At 44.4% G+C, this 23998-nt stretch overlaps 1 protein-coding gene across 2 annotated transcripts in view; it reads left to right on the top strand.

The window, feature by feature from the left end:
• Window positions 1-23998, top strand: part of RHBDL3 (rhomboid like 3) — a 1128603-nt gene that overhangs the window by 982607 nt on the left and 121998 nt on the right. For both annotated transcript variants that reach the window (XM_069654975.1, XM_069654976.1), the window contains exon 6: window positions 16038-16150. In XM_069654975.1, the coding sequence (XP_069511076.1) occupies window positions 16038-16150 (113 nt within the window). The remainder of the gene's footprint in view (window positions 1-16037; window positions 16151-23998) is intronic.

Here is a 23998-nt window from a genome sequence, read left to right on the forward strand (position 1 = left end):
CATGTGAAATGCTTGCTCTCTATACCGTACTCCCGATGAGAGTCAGCATGTGAAATGCTTGCTCTCTATACCATACTCCTGACGAGAGTCAGCATGTGAAATGCTTGCTCTCTATTCCATACCCCTGATGAGAGTCAGCATGTGAAATGCTTGCTCTCTATACCATACTCCTGATGAAATGCTTGCTCTCTATACCATACTCCGGAAGAGAGTCAGCATGTGAAATGCTTGCTCTCTATACCATACTCCCGATGAGAGTCCGCATTTGAAATGCTCTCTATACCATACTCCTGATGAGAGCCAGCATGTGAAATACTTGCTCTCTATACTATACTCTCGACGAGAGTCTGCATGTGAAATGCTTGCTCTCCATACCATACTCCTGACGAGAGTCAACATTTGAAATGCTCTCTATCCCATACTCCTGATGAGAGCCAGCATGTGAAATGCTTGCTCTCTATAACATACTCCTGATGAGAGCCAGCATGTGCAATGCTTGCTCTCTGTACCATTCTCCAGTTGAGAGTCAGCATGTGAAATGCTTGCTCTCTATACCTTACCCCTGATGAGAGTCAGCATGTGAAATGCTTGCTCTCTATAACGAATGCTTGCTCTCTATACCATACTCCCGATGAAATGCTTGCTCTCTATACCATACTCCCGAAGAGAGTCAGCATGTGAAATGCTTGCTCTCTATACTATACTCCTGATGAGAGTCAGCATTTGAAATGCTCTCTATACCATACTCCTGATGAGAGCCAGCATGTGAAATGCTTGCTCTCTATACCTTACCCCTGATGAGAGTCTTCATTTTAAATGCTTGCTCTCTATTCCATACTCCTGATGAGAGTCTTCATGTGAATTGCTTGCTCTCCATACCATACTCCTGATGAGAGTCAACATGTGAAATGCTTGCTCTCTATACCATACCCCTGATGAGAGTCGGCATGTGAAATGCTTGCTCTCTATATCATACTCCTGATGAGAGTCAGCATGTGAAATGCTTGCTCTCTATAACGAATGCTTGCTCTCTATACCATACTCCCGATGAGAGTCAGCATTTGAAATGCTTGCTCTCTATACCATACTCCTGATGAGAGTCTGCATGTGAAATGCTTGCTCTCTGTACCATACTCCTGATGAGAGTCTTCATGTGAAATGCTTGCTCTCTATACCATACTCCTGATGAAATGCTTGCTCTCTATACCATTCTCCCAAAGAGAGTCAGCATGTGAAATGCTTGCTCTCTATACCATACTCCTGATGAGAGTCAGCATTTGAAATGCTCTCTATACCATACTCCTGATGAGAGCCAGCATGTGAAACGCTTGCTCTCTATACCATACTCCTGATTAGAGCCAGCATGTGAAATGCTTGCTCTCTATACCATACTCCCGATGAGAGTCAGCATGTGAAATGCTTGCTCTCTATACCTTACTCCTGATGAAATGCTTGCTCTCCATACCATACTGCTGATGAGTCTTCATGTGAAATGCTTGCTCTCTATACCATACGCCTGATGAGAGTCTTCATGTGAAATGCTTGCTCTCTATACCATACTCCTGATGAGAGTCACCATGTGGAATGCTTGATCTCTATACCATATTCCTGATGAGAGTCAGCATGTGAAAAGCTTGCTCTCTATAACGAATGCTTGCTCTCTATACCATAATCCTGATGAGAGTCTGCATGTGAAATGCTTGCTCTCTCTACCATACTCCTGATGAAATGCTTGCTCTCTATAACATACTCCGGATGAGAGCCTTCCTGTGAAATGCTTGCTCTCTATACCATACTCCCAATGAGAGTCCGCGTGTGAAATGCTTGCTCTCTATACCATACTCCCGATAAGAGTCAGCATGTGAAATTCTTGCTCTCTATACCATACTCCTAATGAAGTGCTTGCTCTCTCTACCATATTCCTGATGAGTGTTCATGTGAAATGCTTCCTCTCTATACCATACTCCTGATGAGAGCCTTCATGTGAAATGCTTGCTCTCTATACCGTACTCCCGATGAGAGTCAGCATGTGAAATGCTTGCTCTCTATACCATACTCCTGACGAGAGTCAGCATGTGAAATGCTTGCTCTCTATTCCATACCCCTGATGAGAGTCAGCATGTGAAATGCTTGCTCTCTATACCATACTCCTGATGAAATGCTTGCTCTCTATACCATACTCCGGAAGAGAGTCAGCATGTGAAATGCTTGCTCTCTATACCATACTCCCGATGAGAGTCCGCATTTGAAATGCTCTCTATACCATACTCCTGATGAGAGCCAGCATGTGAAATACTTGCTCTCTATACTATACTCTCGACGAGAGTCTGCATGTGAAATGCTTGCTCTCCATACCATACTCCTGACGAGAGTCAGCATTTGAAATGCTCTCTATCCCATACTCCTGATGAGAGCCAGCATGTGAAATGCTTGCTCTCTATAACATACCCCTGATGAGAGCCAGCATGTGCAATGCTTGCTCTCTGTACCATTCTCCAGTTGAGAGTCAGCATGTGAAATGCTTGCTCTCTATACCTTACCCCTGATGAGAGTCAGCATGTGAAATGCTTGCTCTCTATAACGAATGCTTGCTCTCTATACCATACTCCCGATGAAATGCTTGCTCTCTATACCATACTCCCGAAGAGAGTCAGCATGTGAAATGCTTGCTCTCTATACTATACTCCTGATGAGAGTCAGCATTTGAAATGCTCTCTATACCATACTCCTGATGAGAGCCAGCATGTGAAATGCTTGCTCTCTATACCTTACCCCTGATGAGAGTCTTCATTTTAAATGCTTGCTCTCTATTCCATACTCCTGATGAGAGTCTTCATGTGAATTGCTTGCTCTCCATACCATACTCCTGATGAGTCAACATGTGAAATGCTTGCTCTCTATACCATACCCCTGATGAGAGTCGGCATGTGAAATGCTTGCTCTCTATATCATACTCCTGATGAGAGTCAGCATGTGAAATGCTTGCTCTCTATAACGAATGCTTGCTCTCTATACCATACTCCCGATGAGAGTCTGCATGTGAAATGCTTGCTCTCTATACCATACTCTTGATGAGAGTCAGCATGTGAAATGCTTGCTCTATATACCATACTCCCGATGAGAGTCAGCATGTGAAATGCTTGCTCTCTATACCATACGCCAGATGAGAGTCAGCATGTGAAATGCTTGCTCTCTATACCATACTCCTGATTAAAAACTTGCTCTCTATGCCATACTCCTGATGAGAGTCAGCATGTGAAATACTTGCTCTCTATACCATACTCCTGATGAGAGTCAGAGGCAACAACCGGGTTGGTGCGGGCTAGGGAGAGTGGTGTAAATAAATAAAGCCTTTGGAGCACCCAGCGCCTGTTGCGAAAGTGAAGGGACATTCCCAACTAACTGGAAAAGCCTGCGGAGTCAGATTGGAATCAATAATGCACCTGCGCCCAGGAACGCTGTTAGGTCATATTAAAGTTGAAATGCAGGTGAACACTCACCTGCTAACAAAGTGAGGCTTGTTACTCACACATTCCTTGCTCTCCAGGGGGGACATTGCAGTGCACGGAAGCTGGCTCGGTAAGTGAGCATAGCCTTTCAATGAATACCTTTTCAGCAGGTTGCCCGCGTGCAAGCAGGCCCTTGTGTAATACGGGTTTCCAATGTGCCACAGTACGGTGCAGCCCCCCCAAGTACCCCACCCTCACCATAGTTTAGCATATACATGACTCGTGATACGACTCCTGAAGAGTGTTTTGGGGGATTACGTTTTGTCCGTGACAAAAACAGTTATGGATTGTCAAATATTCACAGGCTGGAGGGGCCGACAGGAGTGCCATGTGCCTTCCTGTAGGTGCCAGTGTTCTTTTAGCTGGGTAATCATTGCTGGACTGTGTTGGCATAAATCAAACCCGACACGGCTCTAAATAGGTGACCTGCACCCGCCACCCATGTGTTACTTCCGAAGTACAACAATGTGTTACTTGGGAAGTACCCAAAACCACATATAGAGAACAACAAAAGGGTTTATTGGGAATATTTTCATAGGAGTGGGCCAAAGCAAATAGAAAAATAGGAAAGCTCAACAGAAATTGTGCCAGGATGGCTGTCTTCTCTTGGGAGGAACAGGGGGCTCTCCGAGCTGTGGAGATGTCTTGCTCAGTCTTCTCATGCACTTTGCCAACTATGCCTTGTCCGGTCCCTTTTAGTCCTCTGTGTTGCGGGTCCAAGAGCATCTCAAATCCTTTCTGGTCCAGTCTAACTGGAGGCTTTGAAGAGTTCCCAATCCCTCGGGCCTGAGTCCAGCTGGCAGTTATGCCTGCGGGGACAATCTCCCTGGAGGGGCATAGGAAGGGACGGAGGGAAGTCCATGCCCTTCTCTCAACAATGCCTGAATGAACTCAGCATTTCCTTTTTTCAATTTCTCTCTTTCCTTCTCCCCCTCTCTTGTCCTCTGACCACTTCTTGGTAGAGCCCTTCCTCCACCTTACCTCAGCCTCCTACCCCATTCTGCCCCCTTAGCTCAGCCTCCTGCTCCATTCCTCCCCCTTAGCTCAGCCTCCTGCCCCATTCCTCCCCCTTAGCTCAGCCTCCTGCCCCATTCCTCCCCCTTACCTCAGCCTCCTGCCCCATTCCTCCTTGCTGAGGTTTTCTGAGCTCCTCTTTCCCCAACCTGCTTGAGTCTCACCTCCCAGACTTCCGTGCAACACTCCACCTGGTCTCTTGTGAGGTTCACTGGCGAGGTATGTATCCCATTCTCTAGATGGTGCAATCCTTGTGGGGAAACCAGTTCCTCCTCACTATCGCTACCACCTTCTTATGTAACCAGCACCTCGCCTCTCTGTCACCAGCTCTTGAGGTGTCCGCCTCTTTCTTTTCACTGTCATCCCTCTTCATGTACCCACCAGCCCCTGCTTACTTTCTTGACCACCTCATGATGTAAGCGCTACCTCCCTTTTACTGACATGACCATCTCCTGGTGTAACCACCACCTCCTCCTACTCACTGACTGGACATCCTCCTGATTTACCCGCCCCCTCCTGAATGCTAGGACCACTTCCTCCTGATGAAGGAACAGTCTCCTCCTTCTTCCCTCTCACCAGACTATTCTCCCTCTCTACTCCTATGTCTGTCCGACCTCCTGCGTCTCCCCAGCTCCGGCTGTCTCTAAATTGCTCCTCCCTCCCACCGACTTCAGCCGCTATACTCCTGTCCCACGAAGTGACCTTGGCAGAGAGTGGAGTCTTGACTGAAAGTGTATACCACTGCGCTGGCATTTGGTAAGAGTCTGCACCTGCGGCTCTAGGTCACAGAGCTGGGTCAGAGCCAACCCTATATCAACGTCTATCAGTATTAGGGGTTTCCTATCCTGCTGTAGATCACTTCTAAGTGCTGGGTGAGGGCGAGCCTGCAGGTGCACTCCTGTTGTGTGATTAAAAGTGCATACCTCATGCAGAACTTGCGCGTGGGATCCGCAGACACCATGTGAGTAAGTGGATCTGCGGACTCGCTGAATAGACCTGTTTGAGGATTTTATGTGAGATGGATCTACAGATCCGCTGCACAATGCAAGATCCGCGAACCCACTCCTTTAGGATTCGGACCATATTGGACTTCTCTTCAGGTCCTGGGTCAGAGAAACCGGAGGTCTGAGGCCACAATACCTGGGAGGCAGCTGGCAGCTGCAGAACATCTGTCACCTGTCAAATGGTGGGACAAAGGGTGGGTGAGTTGAGAATCCTCTCCATGCCAACATGGATCCATCACCCACTGGCTGAAGGGGGCACCCATCCCCCCGAGTCACCACCCCAGTGGTCCCCAGAATCAGGCAGGGGAATCATCACAAAAGCTGTGGAAAATAAGAGGAGGTGTGGGTTTGTTAGTGCGAGGGGCTTTGCTGTAGTGTTGGCAGTTTCAGAGCGGTATGGGATGATGTTCCGTAGTACAAACTTGACGAGAACTGCAGGTTTGGTGTGCTGATTACCAGTGCCTTACGTGAGGTGTACCAAGAGGGCTGGCCCAGACAAGCTGTGGCCCCAGGAGACCACTACCGTGGAAGCTTACACGTTACAGGTGACCACTTACAGACTTCAACCCCCAATGGCTGTGCGTGGTTGGCCATGAGCAGATGGAGTGCTAGGATTGTGAGAGGCAACGGGGATCAAGGAGGGCCCACATGCAGTAGCCTGTGTGCCAGGAGTGGAATTGGGGGTACACGCCCCCTTATTGGGGGGCTGGAAAAGGGAGTGGGGCAACAAGTGCCTGGGGGGAACAAAGGAACTGGCAATGACGGGTGCCGTGTTTCTCCTTTGCTGGTCTTGCGCTCGGAAGGCTAGCTCAGGGGCAACGTGCTCGCCTTGGAAACAAAATGACACAGAGCAATACCGGTTCAACCCCCGGGTCTGCGCTTTGAAACCTCTGGGTATTAGGCACGTTATAAATAGATTGTATACAAATTGTTCGAACTGCAATTGACCTTTGCACAATTGACCGAATTGTGAAGGTCAATTGTTAAATATATGCGGGGGGAAACCCCCTGCAACCCCACATTATTACACAGCCACGGTAGTGGCCGCGTAGTTATGATTAAGTTGCTGTTTCCATAGAAAGAGCACTTTTTGGGCGGCCTATAACTCCGCTCCCCCTGGACGAATTCTCACCAAGCTTTGCAAAGAAAGTATATGGGCCACTCTGTATTGTTGTGCAAAGTTTTTTGATGTTTGGTGCAGGGGGGGGGGAGTTATAGGGGGCTCCCAAAACATATTTTTTTCCCATAGACTGAATGGGGGAAAACTTTGCGCACGGCTACAGGCCAAACCACTGGACGGATTTGCATCAAATTTGCGGCAGTGGCAGAAGCTTGGTCACGAAAGCGTGCTTTTGTAAATTTTGTGACAATCCATCCAGTAGTTCCCTTAAAAACGATCAAAAAGTATGTCTCTAAAAATTAGTGATATCTATGTCCGGTCCGCGGTCACACTTCCCTGTTCGCTCCGTGGAGAAGATTGCAATTGGCTATTGCATAGCGTGCTGCACGCGACCATGTTGCGCTTTCACCGATTGGTTGTGGCACAGCGTGAAGTGCGTCTTAATCTTTAGATAAGTCCGCCATGTTTACTTTGTTTTCTGTTGAACGCGGACATCGCCGCTTACATACCTAAACGAAGAAGACACCAATGCACTTGTTACACTTATGGAACAGTGTTTAGAAAGGTGAGCATTAATGAGACATGGTAGTAGAAAATCAAACATTGAAGTATTCTTGTTAGCACTGTCATACGGTACAGTGAAGCTTGCTAATCAATGTACGAAATGAACTTACTGCGTCCATTTTACAATACATAAACAACATTACTGTGGTCAGGCTGGCGTTCTATTGTTTGAAATCTAAGCTAGCCTCCTGCACTATTTCGTACACACACCACTTACGCACATGTACGGGGGTAGCGCTTCTCATGAATAGCCGCTGATATGTTGTTGCAAAATGAGAATGTATTTGCATTCGAAGTGAAGGCCACTTCATTTTCTGTTTTCAATACGAGCTCAGTACGGCTGCATATTTGTCAACTGCTATAAGGGTCAGTTGTTTATTAACCTTGAGGTACAGGGAAAGAGCAGAAAGAATGCAGGGAGTAACAATTAGAAAAACATATTGTTTGATAAGGTTATGCTTCAAAAACATTTGCACCAACCATGAAATATTAGTTCCCGAAGAGGCCCTATTGTGCATACACTACTATCTGACTGCAGCCAACGCAATGGAGCCGGTCCATATCATGTAAGTGTATTTTTCCCTGCCTATATAACGATTTGCCATTACATTTTTACTTTGGGGAAAAAACAATTGTTTTCCTAATGAATTACAAGGTTTATATGCCGTTGAATTTTTTTCCGCATTATGGACATTGCACATTGTCGCCGTTTGTAGGGTACTATTACATTTCCCCAAATTAAATTAATATTTAATAATAAAAGTATGTGTTACAACTTCGATTTGTGAAGAGATTGCGCATTGATATACATTTTTTTTACCTTTTGCCCCTCAGATACTTGCTCCCCTATTGTGATTGTCACGGATTACAGCTGCCGAGTGATGGCTTTTTTAACCGTCAAATGCAACTGTTCATTACCGGTTGTGTGTGCGTTATAATTCACTGGGATGACCGTGTAGGACCTGTGTGTCCTTACGCTGCTGTCGCTATAAGGAGTAACATTCCATCCTTTCTGGTGGTGTAGATCACAGCAGTTGACGTCGTCTTGCACATGAATGTGGGAGGAAAATGACTTCTGTGGTGGCAATGCTTACTTTCTGTGTGTGAAAGAAAACAATGTGGCCATTACCATTTTCATTGTCGACCAAAGAGACAAACTTACTAATTCTATGGAAATGTGAACAGAGCAATCATTTCGCGCAGTTCATTGTGAAACACAACTACTTTACTAATTGCATAGGGCGATGATTTAGCTCAGTTTATTGTGAAATAAAACTACTGTACTAATTGTTAAATGTTAGTGTTTTTTTTTTACAAATGTACTCTCTGTTTTCACAATGTGGCATGTTACGTTGCAGGTCGTAATGTGTTCTTTTGTAGGTGCTACATCACGGCACTTACGTCAATATGGAAGCATTTGTTTAAGCTGCCAAGGAACGTTATGGAGAAAGGTACTGCATACCACTTGCTTTGGCTACGGGAGGGTCAGGTCCATCTCATATGCTTTAGTGCCGTCAGGCTAATTTCTTGTCACCTCAGACCAATTTCTGTCACCCAGATGCCCTATCAACCAAGATTACTTTAGAATGATTAGTATCTTCTTAAAAGTGGAAAAATGAGGTAAGGTGCACTGCAAGTGTTTGCCGCATAGAAATGTTTGTAAAATAATACATGGTTACACCCTCCCAATACACATATCTTCACACCTTTCGACCTGTGCCACTTACGAAATTATATGTCGAAAGGTGAGTGGTAATTGTGTTGCGTCTAGTATTTCTAACGTCATTGCGCTTCCCATCACAGAGTTTGTTTGAGATTATATGTAAATGTAAGTAGACTAATCCTTTGCGTTTTTTAAGCACATTTTTACAGAAAAAAATTACTACATGTACAACACATGTATATAAAAAGTCATTGACAACACCCGAAAAGCTTCATGTTGTGCATGTGATAGTGTTTTCATATTTACAAGTGTTGTCATGTACATAACAAATCAACGGTACAGCTTCCGTCTCTGAAGGGTAGCCTCTATGTATGGTTAGTGGCCACAATGTCGGGGATGTGACTACTGGCCATTACTGGAAGGGACAAAACATTGCATTGAGGTAGTCATGTCCACCAGGGACTTCCTTTCTGGTAAAGGTCTTGCTCATAACCATACATTTCTCAAGGAACACAAATGTGGTGCTGCCTTTACGGTCACACAGTTTCATTTCTGCTTTATGCAGCCTGCAATGGAAAGTGAAGAAGGCTTTCTATCCAACACCCGTCTTCCCTTTCTATGGTGGCCATCTTGAAAAAGGATTTGTTTTCTTCAGCCAGGAATGCCAGAGGCGTTCCGGTTGAAGAAAATAAAAATTCTCTTTCTTGGTACCACGGGTTACTGCTGTATAATCTGGAATGCTAATGGTATTCATCCCTCACTCTTTGGGGGGGAATGGGGGTTAATGATCCAGATATGTTGGTATGCACTCTTGCTTATATTGTGTTGCACACTTGCCTTGTGGAGTTCTGCGCCGGAAATTTTCCAGTTACAAGTTCCTACAAGAATATACAAAGTACTTCCGCACTTTCACCGAGTTACACCTCTCACTGTAAAGTGGGTATGACTTTTCGAACACGCCCCCATGCCGTGCGCCAGCATATAATAATGTGGAATTCTTCTGAAGGCGGGCAGTTACTTCAAATGTTCCTTTACAGTAGTATGCTTATGTGTTACTATTAGAATCCTGATAAATGTAGTACAACATTTTTGTTAAAGTACTGTTATGATGCATTTATACTACTAAAAACCTATGGCATTCAGTTAAAACAACTTTGTTAAAGGGATTTTATGGTTACGTTGCCCTCCCAAAAACCTGTAAAATTCACTACAAAAAAAACTTTGTGAGGGGACGTTATGGTGAAGTTGCCCTATGAAAAATCTGTGTACTTCACTAAAAAAAATGTGCGCCCTCCCCATTATGGTTCAAATTAAAACCGAAAAACCCCTGAAAATCACCAGTTATGGCAGACTGAGCCCCCATACTTGACATCACCACTGTGCACTGCTAACACTAACACCCAAAACATGAAAGATGTCATCTCAAATGCCATCTGATGACATCACTGACGACATCACATGTTCAGCCCCTTTGTTTTTGTTCCCTGTCCTATATATATATATAAATATATATATATGTATATATATATGTATATATATACATATATATATATATATATATATATATATATATATATATGTACATTCAGTAAAAAAACTTTGTTAAAGGGATGTTATACTTCGCAGTGAAACCAAAAAACACTGCACGTTCCCCCATTATGGTAAGCTCAGCAACCATAACTCGCAGCATCTACCTGCATTGCTAAAACTAACACCCACGACATCAAAGATGACATCACAAATATCATTGATGACATCACTGATGATATCACATGTCTGCCTCACTTATTTTGGTGCATTGAAAAATCTAGGCCAGGTGGTTTTATTCACTGACAAACACAATATAAAAATTGAAAAGGTGCTGTATATCAACAGTAACCTTGTCGTGTGTTCTTAAAGTACTTTCCTTAGGGTCTGGTCTGAGCTCATGATGCACATGCATGGGGCAATAGCAGGCCTAAAACACACAATTAATTTGTATACAGGAAGATACACTTTCTGATGATGCTGTTTCTTTCTTCTTTACTTGAGTTTCCCTGTATGTGCCTCTGATTTATATGCATTGGGTCTTCATATGTATTGTTTGTACTAGCACAAGTGTGTATTAAGTCTTGAATTGTTAGCTAGTTATTACATGTTTAACATTATACGATCACCCCCGACATCTTGCTACCAACATAGCAGAAAGAACCCCTTGTAGGTAGGGACTTTTCGGCAACATTATTTTCACATGTGATGTCATCAGTGATGTCATCAATGATATTTGTGATGTCATCTTTGATGTTGTGGGTGTTAGTTTTAGCAATGCACGTAGATGCTGCGAGTTATGGTTGCTGAGCTTACCATAATGGGGGAACGTGCAGTGTTTTTTGGTTTCACTGTCAAGTATAACATCCCTTTAACAAAGTTTTTTTTACTGAATGTACATATATATATATATATATATATATATATATATATATATATATATATAGGGCAGGGAACGAAAACAAAGGTGCTGAACATGTGATGTCGTCAGTGATGTCATCAGTGACATTTGTGATGACATCTTTCATGTTCTGGGTATTAGTGTTAGCAGTCCACAGTGGTGATGGCGCAAGTATGGGGGTTCAGTCTGCCATAACTGGCGAATTTCAGGGGTTTTTCAGTTTTTAATTTGTACCATAATGGGGAGGGCGAACATTTTCTTTTGTGAAGTACACAGGTTTTTCGTAGGGCAACTTAACCATAACGTCCCCTCAACATAGTTTTTTTTGTAGTGAATATATATATATATATATATATATATATATATATATATATATGGTCAATTGTGCAAAGATCAATTCGGACCCTTGACTTTCGGTCAATTAGGTAATTCGAACAATTGTGTTCAAACAATTTGGATAATACCTATAAATAACCTATCATATAATATCATATCAAGGGCAGGAAGCCATTCCTTTATGGTACCTCCAATTCTCTGTATGTATTGATTCATTTTCTGTTGGCTAACTGGTGGGGGGACCTGCTCTTGCTCTGCGTCAGCCTCGGGGCAGGAGGCAGGAATTGCTAACAGCAATCTAACTGGCTTGAAAAGGCTGCCAGCGTTGATTACTGCTGCCCAGGCCTTCTGAGAGCTGAGTCAAAATAAGTCGCTATTTCTTAGGGGGCATCATACAGTGCTATGCAATGCTACTGGCAGACTTAGAATCTGAAATAAATCAAAGGCATAAAAGTGTTCTATAACTACACTATCCCATCCCCCAGAGGGACCAGAACAGGATGAGCAGTGAACCCAATAAACAATCACACGATCAAAATCATTCAAAATGGCTTTCATCGGCAAGCAAACATGTATATTCAAAATACATGAATAATGTGCTTTGCTCTGCCTCCACATTTCCCATCACTTCAAAGAGAAAGAGTCCTGTTTCTAAAATTCCATGATATCCAATCGCACTTCCCCATACAGCATTTTCCATGGAAAGCTGTACACAGTTCTGGCAGCCCCAGCAGGAAGACACCTGAATCCTGCTAGCCCTCACATGCCAGCAGCAGTGGGCATGCGATGCCAGTGAATGGGCTTGGGAAGGGAAGCCCCTCGCAGACAATGGCCGCTGCCGCCCACGAGTGCAACAGAGTGGAGGAAAGAACCACTGGGCAATCGAGACACAGGCATTATTCACAGGGACGTCTTTTAGGGGTCGCAACTGCGACCCCTGAGGTCTCCCTTGCTGCTCCTGTGGTCTCCCTTGCTACCCCGAAAAAATGCAAGGTCCTGGTCTGGTGCCATGTGGCTCTTTGCTTCTGGAGTGGCTGGATTGCTTGTTCAGGCCTCTTAAAAAAATAAATTAAAAAAAGAACAGGGGTTCCACAAGTGTAACACTTTCAGCAGTGACCCTAAATAAGAAGGAATGGGAATACCAGATAATTTGTCTTTCTAGAATTGCTAGAGTCATTAAAGTTTTATTTCAGGCACACTTCAGGGGGTGAGTCACTGATTTAGTCTGTTCTTAAACACCTCAACTCAGCCTTTGATCCTTCTGAGGTCAATAAATGAGTACCATGACGGGGTTGGGTGATATTTTATGTATATTTGTTCTATATAAATCGCTTAAGTGTAAATGCTATATAATAACACATCATTATCATTTGGCCATGGATGTCTGCTTGCATTCACAGTAATTTGGCAATATGGGCCTATAACACACTGATCTTAACGATACATATGGCAATCCATTCTTGTATGAAATGTATATCACATTATAGTAATATTGTAACCATATTTTTCGTAGTGTGCTTAGCAACAATGCTATGTGATGTCACTTCCTGTTTTGTCAAGGGGTGAAAGGTCGTGTTCCATCGCTTCCCGTGATATCCCATCGGGGTGGGGTCAAATGATATCACTTCCTGTGATGTAATCAGAGGTCAAGGGTCGTGTTGTGTCGCTTCTGCTACCCCTGACATTTTGGTGAAATGACGTCCCTGATTCTATGTTTACAGAAAAGATTGAAAACATGGCTTTTTCAGGACAACTAATAAAGAATGGAGTGCAGCCACATCCGCAATGTGGAGCTCACCTTCACGTTATGTAGCGTCATGATGACTACCCGGTGACACCCGCGCTTTATAAAGCTCCCTAGCATAACACATTATTACAAGAACCATAATCACGGCTATGATTTGGGGCTTTAAACTGTCTTGTCCTGCCTCCTAATGCACCACCACCAAAAGAGGCCTGGAAGAAATAGCTGAGTACTTATTGGGGAGTGCTTTCTTTGCCATACCAGTGGCTGATAGATGCTGTCCTACCTGCCAAGTTTCTCAGTTCCATGCGTGACACCTCGATCCAGTCCTTGTTTTCCAATTGCATGCTGAACCTTGTAGTTTCATTTTTCCTATTGTAAGGAGGGGCCTGCTAGGATCAGCATACAGTCTAAAAAAAGACCAGGACTGGCCCAGAGTCCCACATGTAACTGATAAAAACTTACGAGCTGTGTTGTGCATGCCTGTCCTTTCCCTTCATTTTAGGTAATGACACACTAAGAATAGATTATACAGATTATACATATTTGAGTGATTTTGACACACAAAGTATACAGTGATGGATTGGCCATCACATATGCAACCCTTACTATAGCCCTGGCCCTCATCTTCACCAATGCACACCTCTATATAGCCCTGGCACCCATCATGACCTGCATGATTGCCCCCGGGTCCACTGTGCACACATGGCCCATGTTACACTTGTGCACATAGTCACAGACAAAATTACACTGGGGCAAAGCATGGAACTGGGGCAAAGCATACAGAAAATTTGCCCGGTTCAAAATGCATTTGCACTGCTGAAAAGTGACTTTGCACAGCTGACACAAACCCTGATTCATGGAAGTGTGCAAAGTGTATTTTTGGCGTGCAAAGTCCGGGCAAAGTCATTTTGTACTGCAAAAATGACTATGCGCTGAATTTGCCTGGATTTTGCACTGCAAAAATGCACTTTGCACGGTTCCATTAATCAGGGTTTGTGTCGGCAGTGCAAAGTCACTTTTCTGCAGTGCAAATCTACTTTGTTGTGGTGGGGTGTGGGTGGGGGCGGGGGCCAAGTTGTCAATGTTCAGGGGAGAAAAGACGGAAGATTATTTCAGGAAAATAATATTCAGTCTTTTCTCCCTCGAACATTTGGATCACAGGATTTCAACCCCGATGCCAGAATCTCGCCGCGGAGCAGGACCACTGCTGCTAGTGATCAATCTAAACAGTATGGCAGATTGCTTATTGTGCAGGAAAGATGATGTTAAAAACCTCTTCACTCCAAGAGGGTCCCCATTTCATGAATCGGGCTACACCAGGGCGCATGTTTAGTGACATTACTGGGACATTTGAAGCCTCCTTTTGTATATGGATGCAGTGCCCCGAAATGTGAGCTTTAATCTTACATATGACTTTACCAGTGGACGAGGCCTTTACTAGCTTTCGATGGCATTGCTTAGGCACTTCAGGGTGCACTTGGCATATTATGGCCAAACCTGCAAATGTGAAGCGTCACTTTGCATAGGGCACCCATAGCAGGCAGATGAGCATGTTCTGGCATAATATGGTGGTATTGGGGCATTTGAGGCTGCACTTTGAATGTGATGGCAGCACTTGGCTATATCAGACTGCACCCTAATCATCACCTGACGTGTGCTAAAACTTTTCTAAGATGGCAGTAACTGCCTTAGGTGGCTGAACAGGTTAAGAAAGTCAGGGCTCCTGGCCAATGTTGGCTCTGATGGGTGCATGTCTGCCATGCCATTGCCCCACTGGTAGCATATGAAGGAAGCACCCGTGTTAAAACTTTGTCGCCAACTAAAATAGTCGCTTGTTTGCTTTCTTAAACACATTTAAGCTTGTTTTTTACATCTGTGATATCGCTGCAATATCATCAGTACCAAAGGTCATGGGATGCTGCTACTTATGATGTCACTTCCGGCGTTGTTTTCCGGCATGTCATGTCACTCCGCTAGCCTGGGCATTTTGGGGAATTGACATCCCGGTGCTTTTTAGTATGTGGGCCGGTTAAGTGTTTAGTTGCAGTTTTCCGTGGTTACTAGTTAAGTAGGTCTCAACCAGTAACATTAAATGATGTACAATGCAAGCGTGTTTGAAATTCTTGAACATTTTCCTGAACTGAGCATAGCATGTTTGTAACATTTACATTATGAGTATGCCAGTACTCCGCCGGTAATTAAGGCGGGGTAGCAGCAAACTGGCGGCGGAGACGACGGTAAGTTCCCATTCTATGGAGTCCCATGACTCCATGGGATGGGATTGGTGATGCGGGCATTTCTTTGCCAGTTGGGGCCTGAACTACCGGCAGGTCAGCCCTGCCGGGAGATCCGTGGTCCCCACCGGCAAGCTTGTGTTTTGCCGATCAGGAAAAATTGCTGGTGCCAGAAATTACCATCATTTTTTCCAGACCAGCAAAGTCATAATGAGTAATCCACACTGAAGCACTGTCTGCCACCACCGGTACCAGTGCGCAGTAATGTGATCATTTTTGTTTTGCTTTTGCTTTTAGTCCAGAAATAGAATTTCCCTCCCCATCCCCCGCTTTTCCATTCCTCTGCCTGAGATCTTTAAAGTATGCCCCCATTTTTCGAAGATAAACTGAAGAGTTGTGTTTCTTTTTTACTCCCCAGGATTGAGCACCTTGGATTGAACATCGCCCTGCAGCTCCTGGTTGGCGTTCCTCTGGAAATGGTGCATGGTGCTCTGAGGACCGGCATCATCTACATGGCCGGCGTCTTGGCAGGTACATTCTCTGGTCGAACCCGTGATCCTTCCTGTGCTGTGCTCAGGGCACACTCAGAGGTACCCAGTGCAGGCTCAGGCACTTATGCAGCCTCGCTTGCAGTGCTATAATGACAATCCCCACCAGCCCTGCATGAGTATTTGGTGTGACCTGGCACTGCTTCCCATAATTTTCTGATCTGCCACCAGAACGTCATCAGGGTACACCAACTCAGGCAAGAGAAAATACGTTGGTGAATTTGTGAGTTACAGAGTAATTGTGTGAACTGGGGAAGTAAACAGTGATTGCAGAACTTGAGTGTCAACAAATAAATACGTTCACATTTAAAAAATATGTAAGAGCGTTACACAGTGAATGAACTTTGGCTTGTGTTGGGAAGGAGGGACAATCGTCCCAGGCCCTTCGGCACTTTCAGATGAAACAGAGCCCTAGGAATGTGCAGTAGGGGCTACGGGAGGTTACAGGATGAAGGGAGGTGTCGCTAGAGGCCATAGTGCAGGGAGGGTGTGGTATGTTTTTGCCCAAGTATGCAAGGGGAATCAAACACCTTCTTAGATAGTAGCAGCCATATTGGAATTGAGGCATAGTTTTGCGTTGAAACAAGGGCCCCAAGCCCTAACCACACACATAGAAATCAAGTGTATGCAGGCGGGTCTAGATTGCAGCTCAGGCACCAGTGAGAAAGGCCAGAGCTGCAGAGATTCATAGACCCTTCATTATCTCATGTTGCCTACATCTCTTATCCTAGAAGGAATGCACCCTGCAAGGTCACAAAGGGGTTGAGAGCTCACTGTGAAAAGTGATCACAGGAGAAGGAGAGGCCAAGCCTTGGACTCTTCCTGTCCCACCTTTAAGAAATAGCACCCGAAAGCCCCAGCCCCAAGACCCCCAGCATTCCAAGATACCAGTCAGTCCCAAACCACCAACCATTAAACTGTTAAACCCCCAATCTATCAGAAAAGATCTGAAAACAGGGATCAGTAGCCTTCACCATAGGTTGCGTGATTTGTGCTGCAAGGTGCCGGGAAGGATAAAACAACATAGCTAAAATGATGGTGGGGAGCACTGATTGGGCGCCAACGTGTCTGGAATGGAGCTTTAGTTTGTTAGAAGCGATGGCCTCGAAGCATCCTCTTAGTCCATGTCTGCAGAACCAGGTACACAACAGGTTAGAGATAGAGCCAGTATTGTTTTTTCTTCACATAATTGGCAATTAGTTACAGCCCTATGCTCGATGATGCGCCATTAGGAGCCCACATGGAAGATGATGCACAGACGGGGCTGGGACCAATGGCAAGGCATCCCTTATGGAGCAGGTAGCCTATATATAGGGTCTCGACCAACCAGTCATTTGGGTTTGTACATTATTTAACATAGTCACGGATGACACTGTGTGCTTTCATAAAGTGTTGTTCGTACTGATTTTAGCAGAACGTTCTGTGACAGCAGAGTCCTTTGCTGGCGCATTTCTATTTTTGTGGAAATAAAACGTTGTTTTTCTTGCAAGAGGTGTACCTGGCTTTTTTCCCAAGTGGGTTGTATTTGTTCTGGTGTGAACATTGAGGGGCTTCTCTACATTTTTGGTGACCCTGACGTGATCCCAGCGACACCCGCGAAGACAGAGGCTTCCAGGCCACATCTTTGGAGGGGCCGCACCCACCTACAATGACCACTCGCAAGTATGCAACCCTCAGTGGTTTATAGGAGCTGTTTTTACAGAATTCCTGTCTGCTCTTTGACGCAGGGCATGGCTCCTAGGAGAGTGCAGGCTGTTGTTGGGACCCCGTGATGGAGAAGCTTGGGTAAACACGCAAATGTAAGTACAACTCTTGAGAGCAACAACAAAAAGGCTAAGAGTGAGTGGGGAAGTGAAGTGTGTGTGTTGGTGACGGTAGAGTGTGGAAAGGCAATGTGGAATTTTTTGTATTTTTTATCATATTTATTAAGGAGATTTTTAATAATGCCACATTTTTTGTAAGAGAGGTCTTTCCTCAATCGGGTGTGTGTGAGGTTTTATGGTCTGATAATGGCACGCACTTCTTCAATGAGCTTTTTAAGGAAGTTACTGCATTATTGGGCATCAAGCATCGGATGTGTACAAAATTAACACACCAGGCCAACGGGATTGTGGAGAGGATCAATGGTCTTCTCAAGAGTAAACCTTAAGAAATAGCACCCGAAAGCCCCAGCCCCAAGACCCCAGCATTCCAAGATACCAGTCAGTCCCAAACCGCCAACCATTAAACTGTTAAACCCCCAATCTATCAGAAAAGATCTGAAAACAGGGATCAGTAGCCTTCACCATAGGTCGCGTGATTTGTGCTGCAAGGTGCCGGGAAGGATAAAACAACATAGCTAAAATGATGGTGGGGAGCTCTGATTGGGAACCAGCGTGTCTGGAATGGAGCTTTAGTTTGTTAGTAGGGATGGCCTCGAAGCATCCTCTTAGTCCATGTCTGCAGAACCAGGTACACAACAGGTTAGAGATAGAGCCAGTATTGTTTTTTCTTCACATAATTGGCAATTAGTTACAACCCTATGCTCGATGATGCGCCATCAGGAGCCCACATGGAAGATGATGCACAGACGGGGCTGGGACCAATGGCAAGGCATCCCTTATGGAGCAGGTAGCCTATATATAGGGTCTCGACCAACCAGTCATTTGGATTTGTACATTATGTAACTTAGTCACGGATGACACTGTGTGTTTTCATAAAGTGTTGTTCGTACTGATTTTAGCAGAACGTTCTGTGACAGCAGAGTCCTTTGCTGGCGCATTTCTATTTTTGTGGAAATAAAACGTTGTTTTTCTTGCAACAGGTGTACTGGGCTTTTTTCCCAAGTGGGTTGTATTTGTTCTGGTGTGAACATTGAGGGGCTTCTCTACATTTTTGGTGACCCCGACGTGATCCCAGCGACACCCGCGAAGACAGAGGCTTCCAGGCCACATCTCTGGAGGGGCCGCACCCACCTACAATGACCACTCGCAAGTATGCAACCCTCAGTGGTTTATAGGAGCTGTTTTTACAGAATTCCTGTCTGCTCTTTGACGCAGGGCATGGCTCCTAGTTGAGTGCAGGCTGTTGTTGGGACCCCGTGATGGAGAAGCTTGGGTAAACACGCAAATGTAAGTACAACTCTTGCGAGCAACAACAAAAAGGCTAAGAGTGAGTGGGGAAGTGAAGTGTGTGTGTTGGTGACGGTAGAGTGTGGAAAAGCAATGTGGGATTTTTTGTATTTTTTATCATTATTATTAAGGAGATTTTTAATAATGCCACATTTTTTGTAAGATATGTCTTTCCTCAATCGGGTGTGTGTGAGGTTTTATGGTCTGATAACGGCACGCACTTCTTCAATGAGCTTTTTAAGGAAGTTACTGCATTATTGGGCATCAAGCATCGGAAGTGTACAAAATTAACACACCAGGCCAACAGGGTTGTGGAGAGGATCAATGGTCTTCTCAAGAGTAAACCTTAAGAAATAGCACCCGAAAGCCCCAGCCCCAAGACCCCCAGCATTCCAAGATACCAGTCAGTCCCAAACCGCCAACCATTAAACTGTTAAACCCCCAATCTATCAGAAAAGATCTGAAAACAGGGATCAGTAGCCTTCACCATAGGTCGCGTGATTTGTGCTGCAAGGTGCCGGGAAGGATAAAACAACATAGCTAAAATGATGGCGGGGAGCTCTTATTGGGCGCCAACGTGTCTGGAATGGAGTTTTAGTTTGTTAGAAGCGATGGCCTCGAGGCATCCTCTTAGTCCATGTCTGCAGAACCAGGTGCACAACAGGTTAGAGATAGAGCCAGTATTGTTTTTTCTTCACATAATTGCCAAGGAATGGCAATGTGGGATTTTTTGTATTTTTTATCATTATTATTAAGGAGATTTTTAATAATGCCACATTTTTTGTAAGAGAGGTCTTTCCTCGATCGGGTGTGTGTGAGGTTTTATGGTCTGATAACGTCACACACTTCTTCAATGAGCTTTTTAAGGAAGTTACTGCATTATTGGGCATCAAGCATCGAATGTGTATAAAATTAACACACCAGGCCAACAGGATTGTGGAGAGGATCAATGGTCTTCTCAAGAGTAAACCTTCCAAGCTTTGCACCACACTAAAACAGAATTGGGTGCACTGCTTGCCTCTTACTTTGTTCAGCATGCACATGCAACCCAGTAAGGATCATCAGTTATCACCCCACAAGGGGGTAACAGGGCACTGCTTGCACACATGCCTCTGTCTCCAATCAGGAGAGCATCTGATGCTCAAAGGGCTGCGTCCATTCTAGGGGATGAATTTTGTAGGTACTTGTGTGCCCTAACCAAAGCCAGAAAATGTATCTCAACATATCGCACTGCCAAGGACCGAAGAAACAGCCAGCACTGCATCTAATACGCCACCAACCTCACCTCCTCTTCAGCTTTTCCCCTGGCGACCACGTCTTTATTAAAAACTTTGCCGCCGGTGGATATAACAGCCCCTTTGAGGTGGTTTTTGCTACCCCTCTGGCAGTAAAGGTTCGTGAATTATGGTACTTGGTGCATTTATCTGATGTTCGCAAAGGACCCCAGGCCGCACCCCCCACCCAAACCCAATAAAAGTACTAAACGGTGCGTATTAAGTGTCTGCCGAGTAATACCTATCATCTAGGTAAAAATTCTATAAAACAACGGTCAGCTGCAGATTAACTTCTGGTGTCCCCTGAAGTGTTTTTGACCTTATTAAATAAAATAAAAAAAGAAGAAGAAAAAAGGTGGGGTTCTACATCAAGCATACCTCTGTGATAGATAGAAATGCTGTAACGCATTATTTGCACTAAGAGCTCTCTTTTTCTCTCTCTCTTCCTCTCTCTATTGTTTCCCTCTCTATTGCCTCTCTTCCATTTGTTTACCTTGCAATTGATGTACATGGGTCCAACAACTCCATTCATAAAAAAGCAATGTTTTCGTTTTCATCAAGATCCTCTTGTAACTCTGTTTTCCCCAACGTGCATATGTGTAATGCATTGGTAGCTAATATATTTGCTTTTTCTATGTTTGAATTAGGAATATATGAAGGTTGTAATTTTATATGGAGTAATGATATAAAAGGGGGGGTTGGAAATGCAACTAATGTTAACGGATCGTTTACTAATGGCTCTGTGGGATCTTTAGAACATGACAAAGACGCAAATGCAATTGCAAATACAACTGACACAAATAATACTGCAGCCGTAGTCCATGATAAACAGTTTCATATATTTCTAAATTGTACTCTTGTCACCCAGCAACGTATGGGGGGTGTTGCAAATCTGATCATGTTATCACTATTTCTTAATGTGTTCTGTAACATAATTGTAAATTACACTTCCTTTTCACATTTTGGTGGATCAAAACGTTTTAAAAGAAAAATTAGAAGGGTTAAATATGATCACTACCAAGGACTTGGGTTAGACATGATTAAGGATGTGCACCATCCAGAGTTAAGTAATAGTTGGTACGTAGACATGAAGTTAATGGAAGCTGTTTCGTGTGCTCCTTGATTCCACGCGTGTCGGGAGCCCCCAAAGTGTTAATGCCACAGGAAATTCAAATTGTGGAGGCTCAATGTTTATTGCATTTGACATTGTGCAGGCTGTGAAGCACTTTCCAGGCATGAAGCATACGACTAAAGGTAGCAGACCCTGATCAACTGCAATGTGCCCAAAACCCCAAGAGTGTGAAGTACTTGCAAAGACTGTATCAAAAACTGAAGGTGTCAAGTTCGTGGCAAACAAATGATAAGAAACTACAATGAGCTGCATGGCATTGGAGAGGAGGTGATAGATAAAGTGAACAGCGTGTGCAGCAGATACTGGAATGAACAAGTAGTAAAACTCACGTTAATCAAGGCAATGGAAAAACCAGTCAAAGTGCAAAAGCAGGAAGAATACGAACTGTACTTTTACAACAAAGGGAGCATCCTCGTGTGGGTCAATAGTAGGTGCGATAAAACATTGTACATACCAGGTCTCAAAAAAGGGACAATAGTAGGTGCAATAAAACATTGTACATACCAGGTCTCAAAAAAGGGACAGCGTCATGGATAACTACTGGGTGTGTAGCCAGCAGGTGTTTTTTCACCTCTCGCCATCATGGAGGGGCAACTGCTCGCTGGCCTCATTGCACCCATCGCTCCTGGTGGTCTCTGAAGAACATTTCATAGTGGGACCAGGGGGTTTGTCGGTTCCAACAACTACACCAAGGTCCGGCATCCCCACCACAGTGCCACCACAGAAGCATATCTTTCACACCCTGCCAGAAAAGGAGAAAAGAGAAAAATTGCAGAGGAGAAGATAGAATTATCTATCGCAAGATTCCTCACAATTACTAAAGGAAATGCCTGATCGATACCGACTATACAGTAAAGAAGAAAATAAAATTGCATCGCGTTGCTGCCGGGGGTGCAGATCGCTGTGAATGCCAAGTGGCTCCAGATCGTGCAGTGGGGAGTGATCTAGCTGGCCAATGACACAGAGCAAGGCCTCAATGCGATCAAGATGGAAATGTGTGCAATAAGGCTGATGACGCTCCAGAATAGATACATGCTGGACCTCCTCACTGCCATGGTGGGAGGGGGTCTGCAAAAAAGTTGGTGTTCTTTTTCTTCCATGCAGCTTCTACAGTTATGTTTCCCTATGCAGTACTTTGTATGGAAGCCATACATCCCAACTCAAACGCATACATCCCAACTGAAATGCATACATCCCAACTCAACCGCATACATCCCAACTCAAACGCATAAATCCCAACTCAAACGTAAGTGTATTTTAGAAATGGGAGGTATTTATAATACCACATGTTTTACTGTTGATCAGTGACAGAGATGCACCAAAGAAATAGTGGAACTGTGACTCCGGCAGGGGACAGAGTAGGAAGGAAAGGTGCAATGTGCAACACATTTTTCAAGGGTTGCAGTCATGCTGGTTGACAGCCAGTTGAGTTTAAATAGATGTCAGTTTGGCTGTAAGAGCTGTGTAGCGGTAAAGTGGAGAAGTGTGCTTTAACTTCATAAAGAACAGTTCTGGACTGGTGAAAATGGTTGCAAAAAGTAGTGGAGCTGTTAACAGTAAGAAATAAAAGCAGTGGAACACTGGTCCCGACCGTTCCCGCTCACTTCGACCACTGCTGTTATATTCATGATCTAGTAGATCGCAAGTGTTTTCATAAATTGTACAAATTATATCGGTGCAAACCTCAAATAATCCTGTTAGAGGACAGCACGAGATGACTCAATGTGCACAAGAGAGCTATAGCGAAGCAGACACCCGGATTGCAGACGTGTTGAAAAATAAAAAAAATGAAACGGATGATATAGCTACACAATTATCTTCACTGAAATCTGGGCTAGTTGACATCTTTGAAATTTTTAAAGCCAATTCGATATCAACAATGAAAATAGCCGCTGATATCAACCGTCCTCCCACCCTAGCAATCAATTCGACTATTCCAACCAACCAGATACTGGATGAGAAAAACGCAAAAATCACTGTTACCATCCCACCAAATGCTGTTACCGCCTGCGCAAAAGAAAGCTCTCGAACTGCAGATGCAGATACTGTCACTCGCTCTAATTATACACAGAGTAAGGATGACAAGGCGACATGTTTTGGTGTTGATGCTGGTTGTCTGGCGGTTACTCCTCTTGAGACTACCCTCCAACCTACATCCAACAACCAACTTAGTACTTACGAAAACCGTGCAATTACCAACGGGCCCGCTATTCAAGCGGGAACTGACACGAGTCTTAAGGCTGTTGATACTATGGACTCGAAGACAACTGAGACCCATAACAATGACAAAACAGTGCCAATGGCCACCAAAAAAT

Source organism: Ambystoma mexicanum, chromosome 3q (assembly GCF_040938575.1).
Source record: "Ambystoma mexicanum isolate Mex_15411 chromosome 3q, UKY_AmexF1_1, whole genome shotgun sequence".
Taxonomy (NCBI): Eukaryota; Metazoa; Chordata; class Amphibia; order Caudata; family Ambystomatidae; genus Ambystoma; species Ambystoma mexicanum.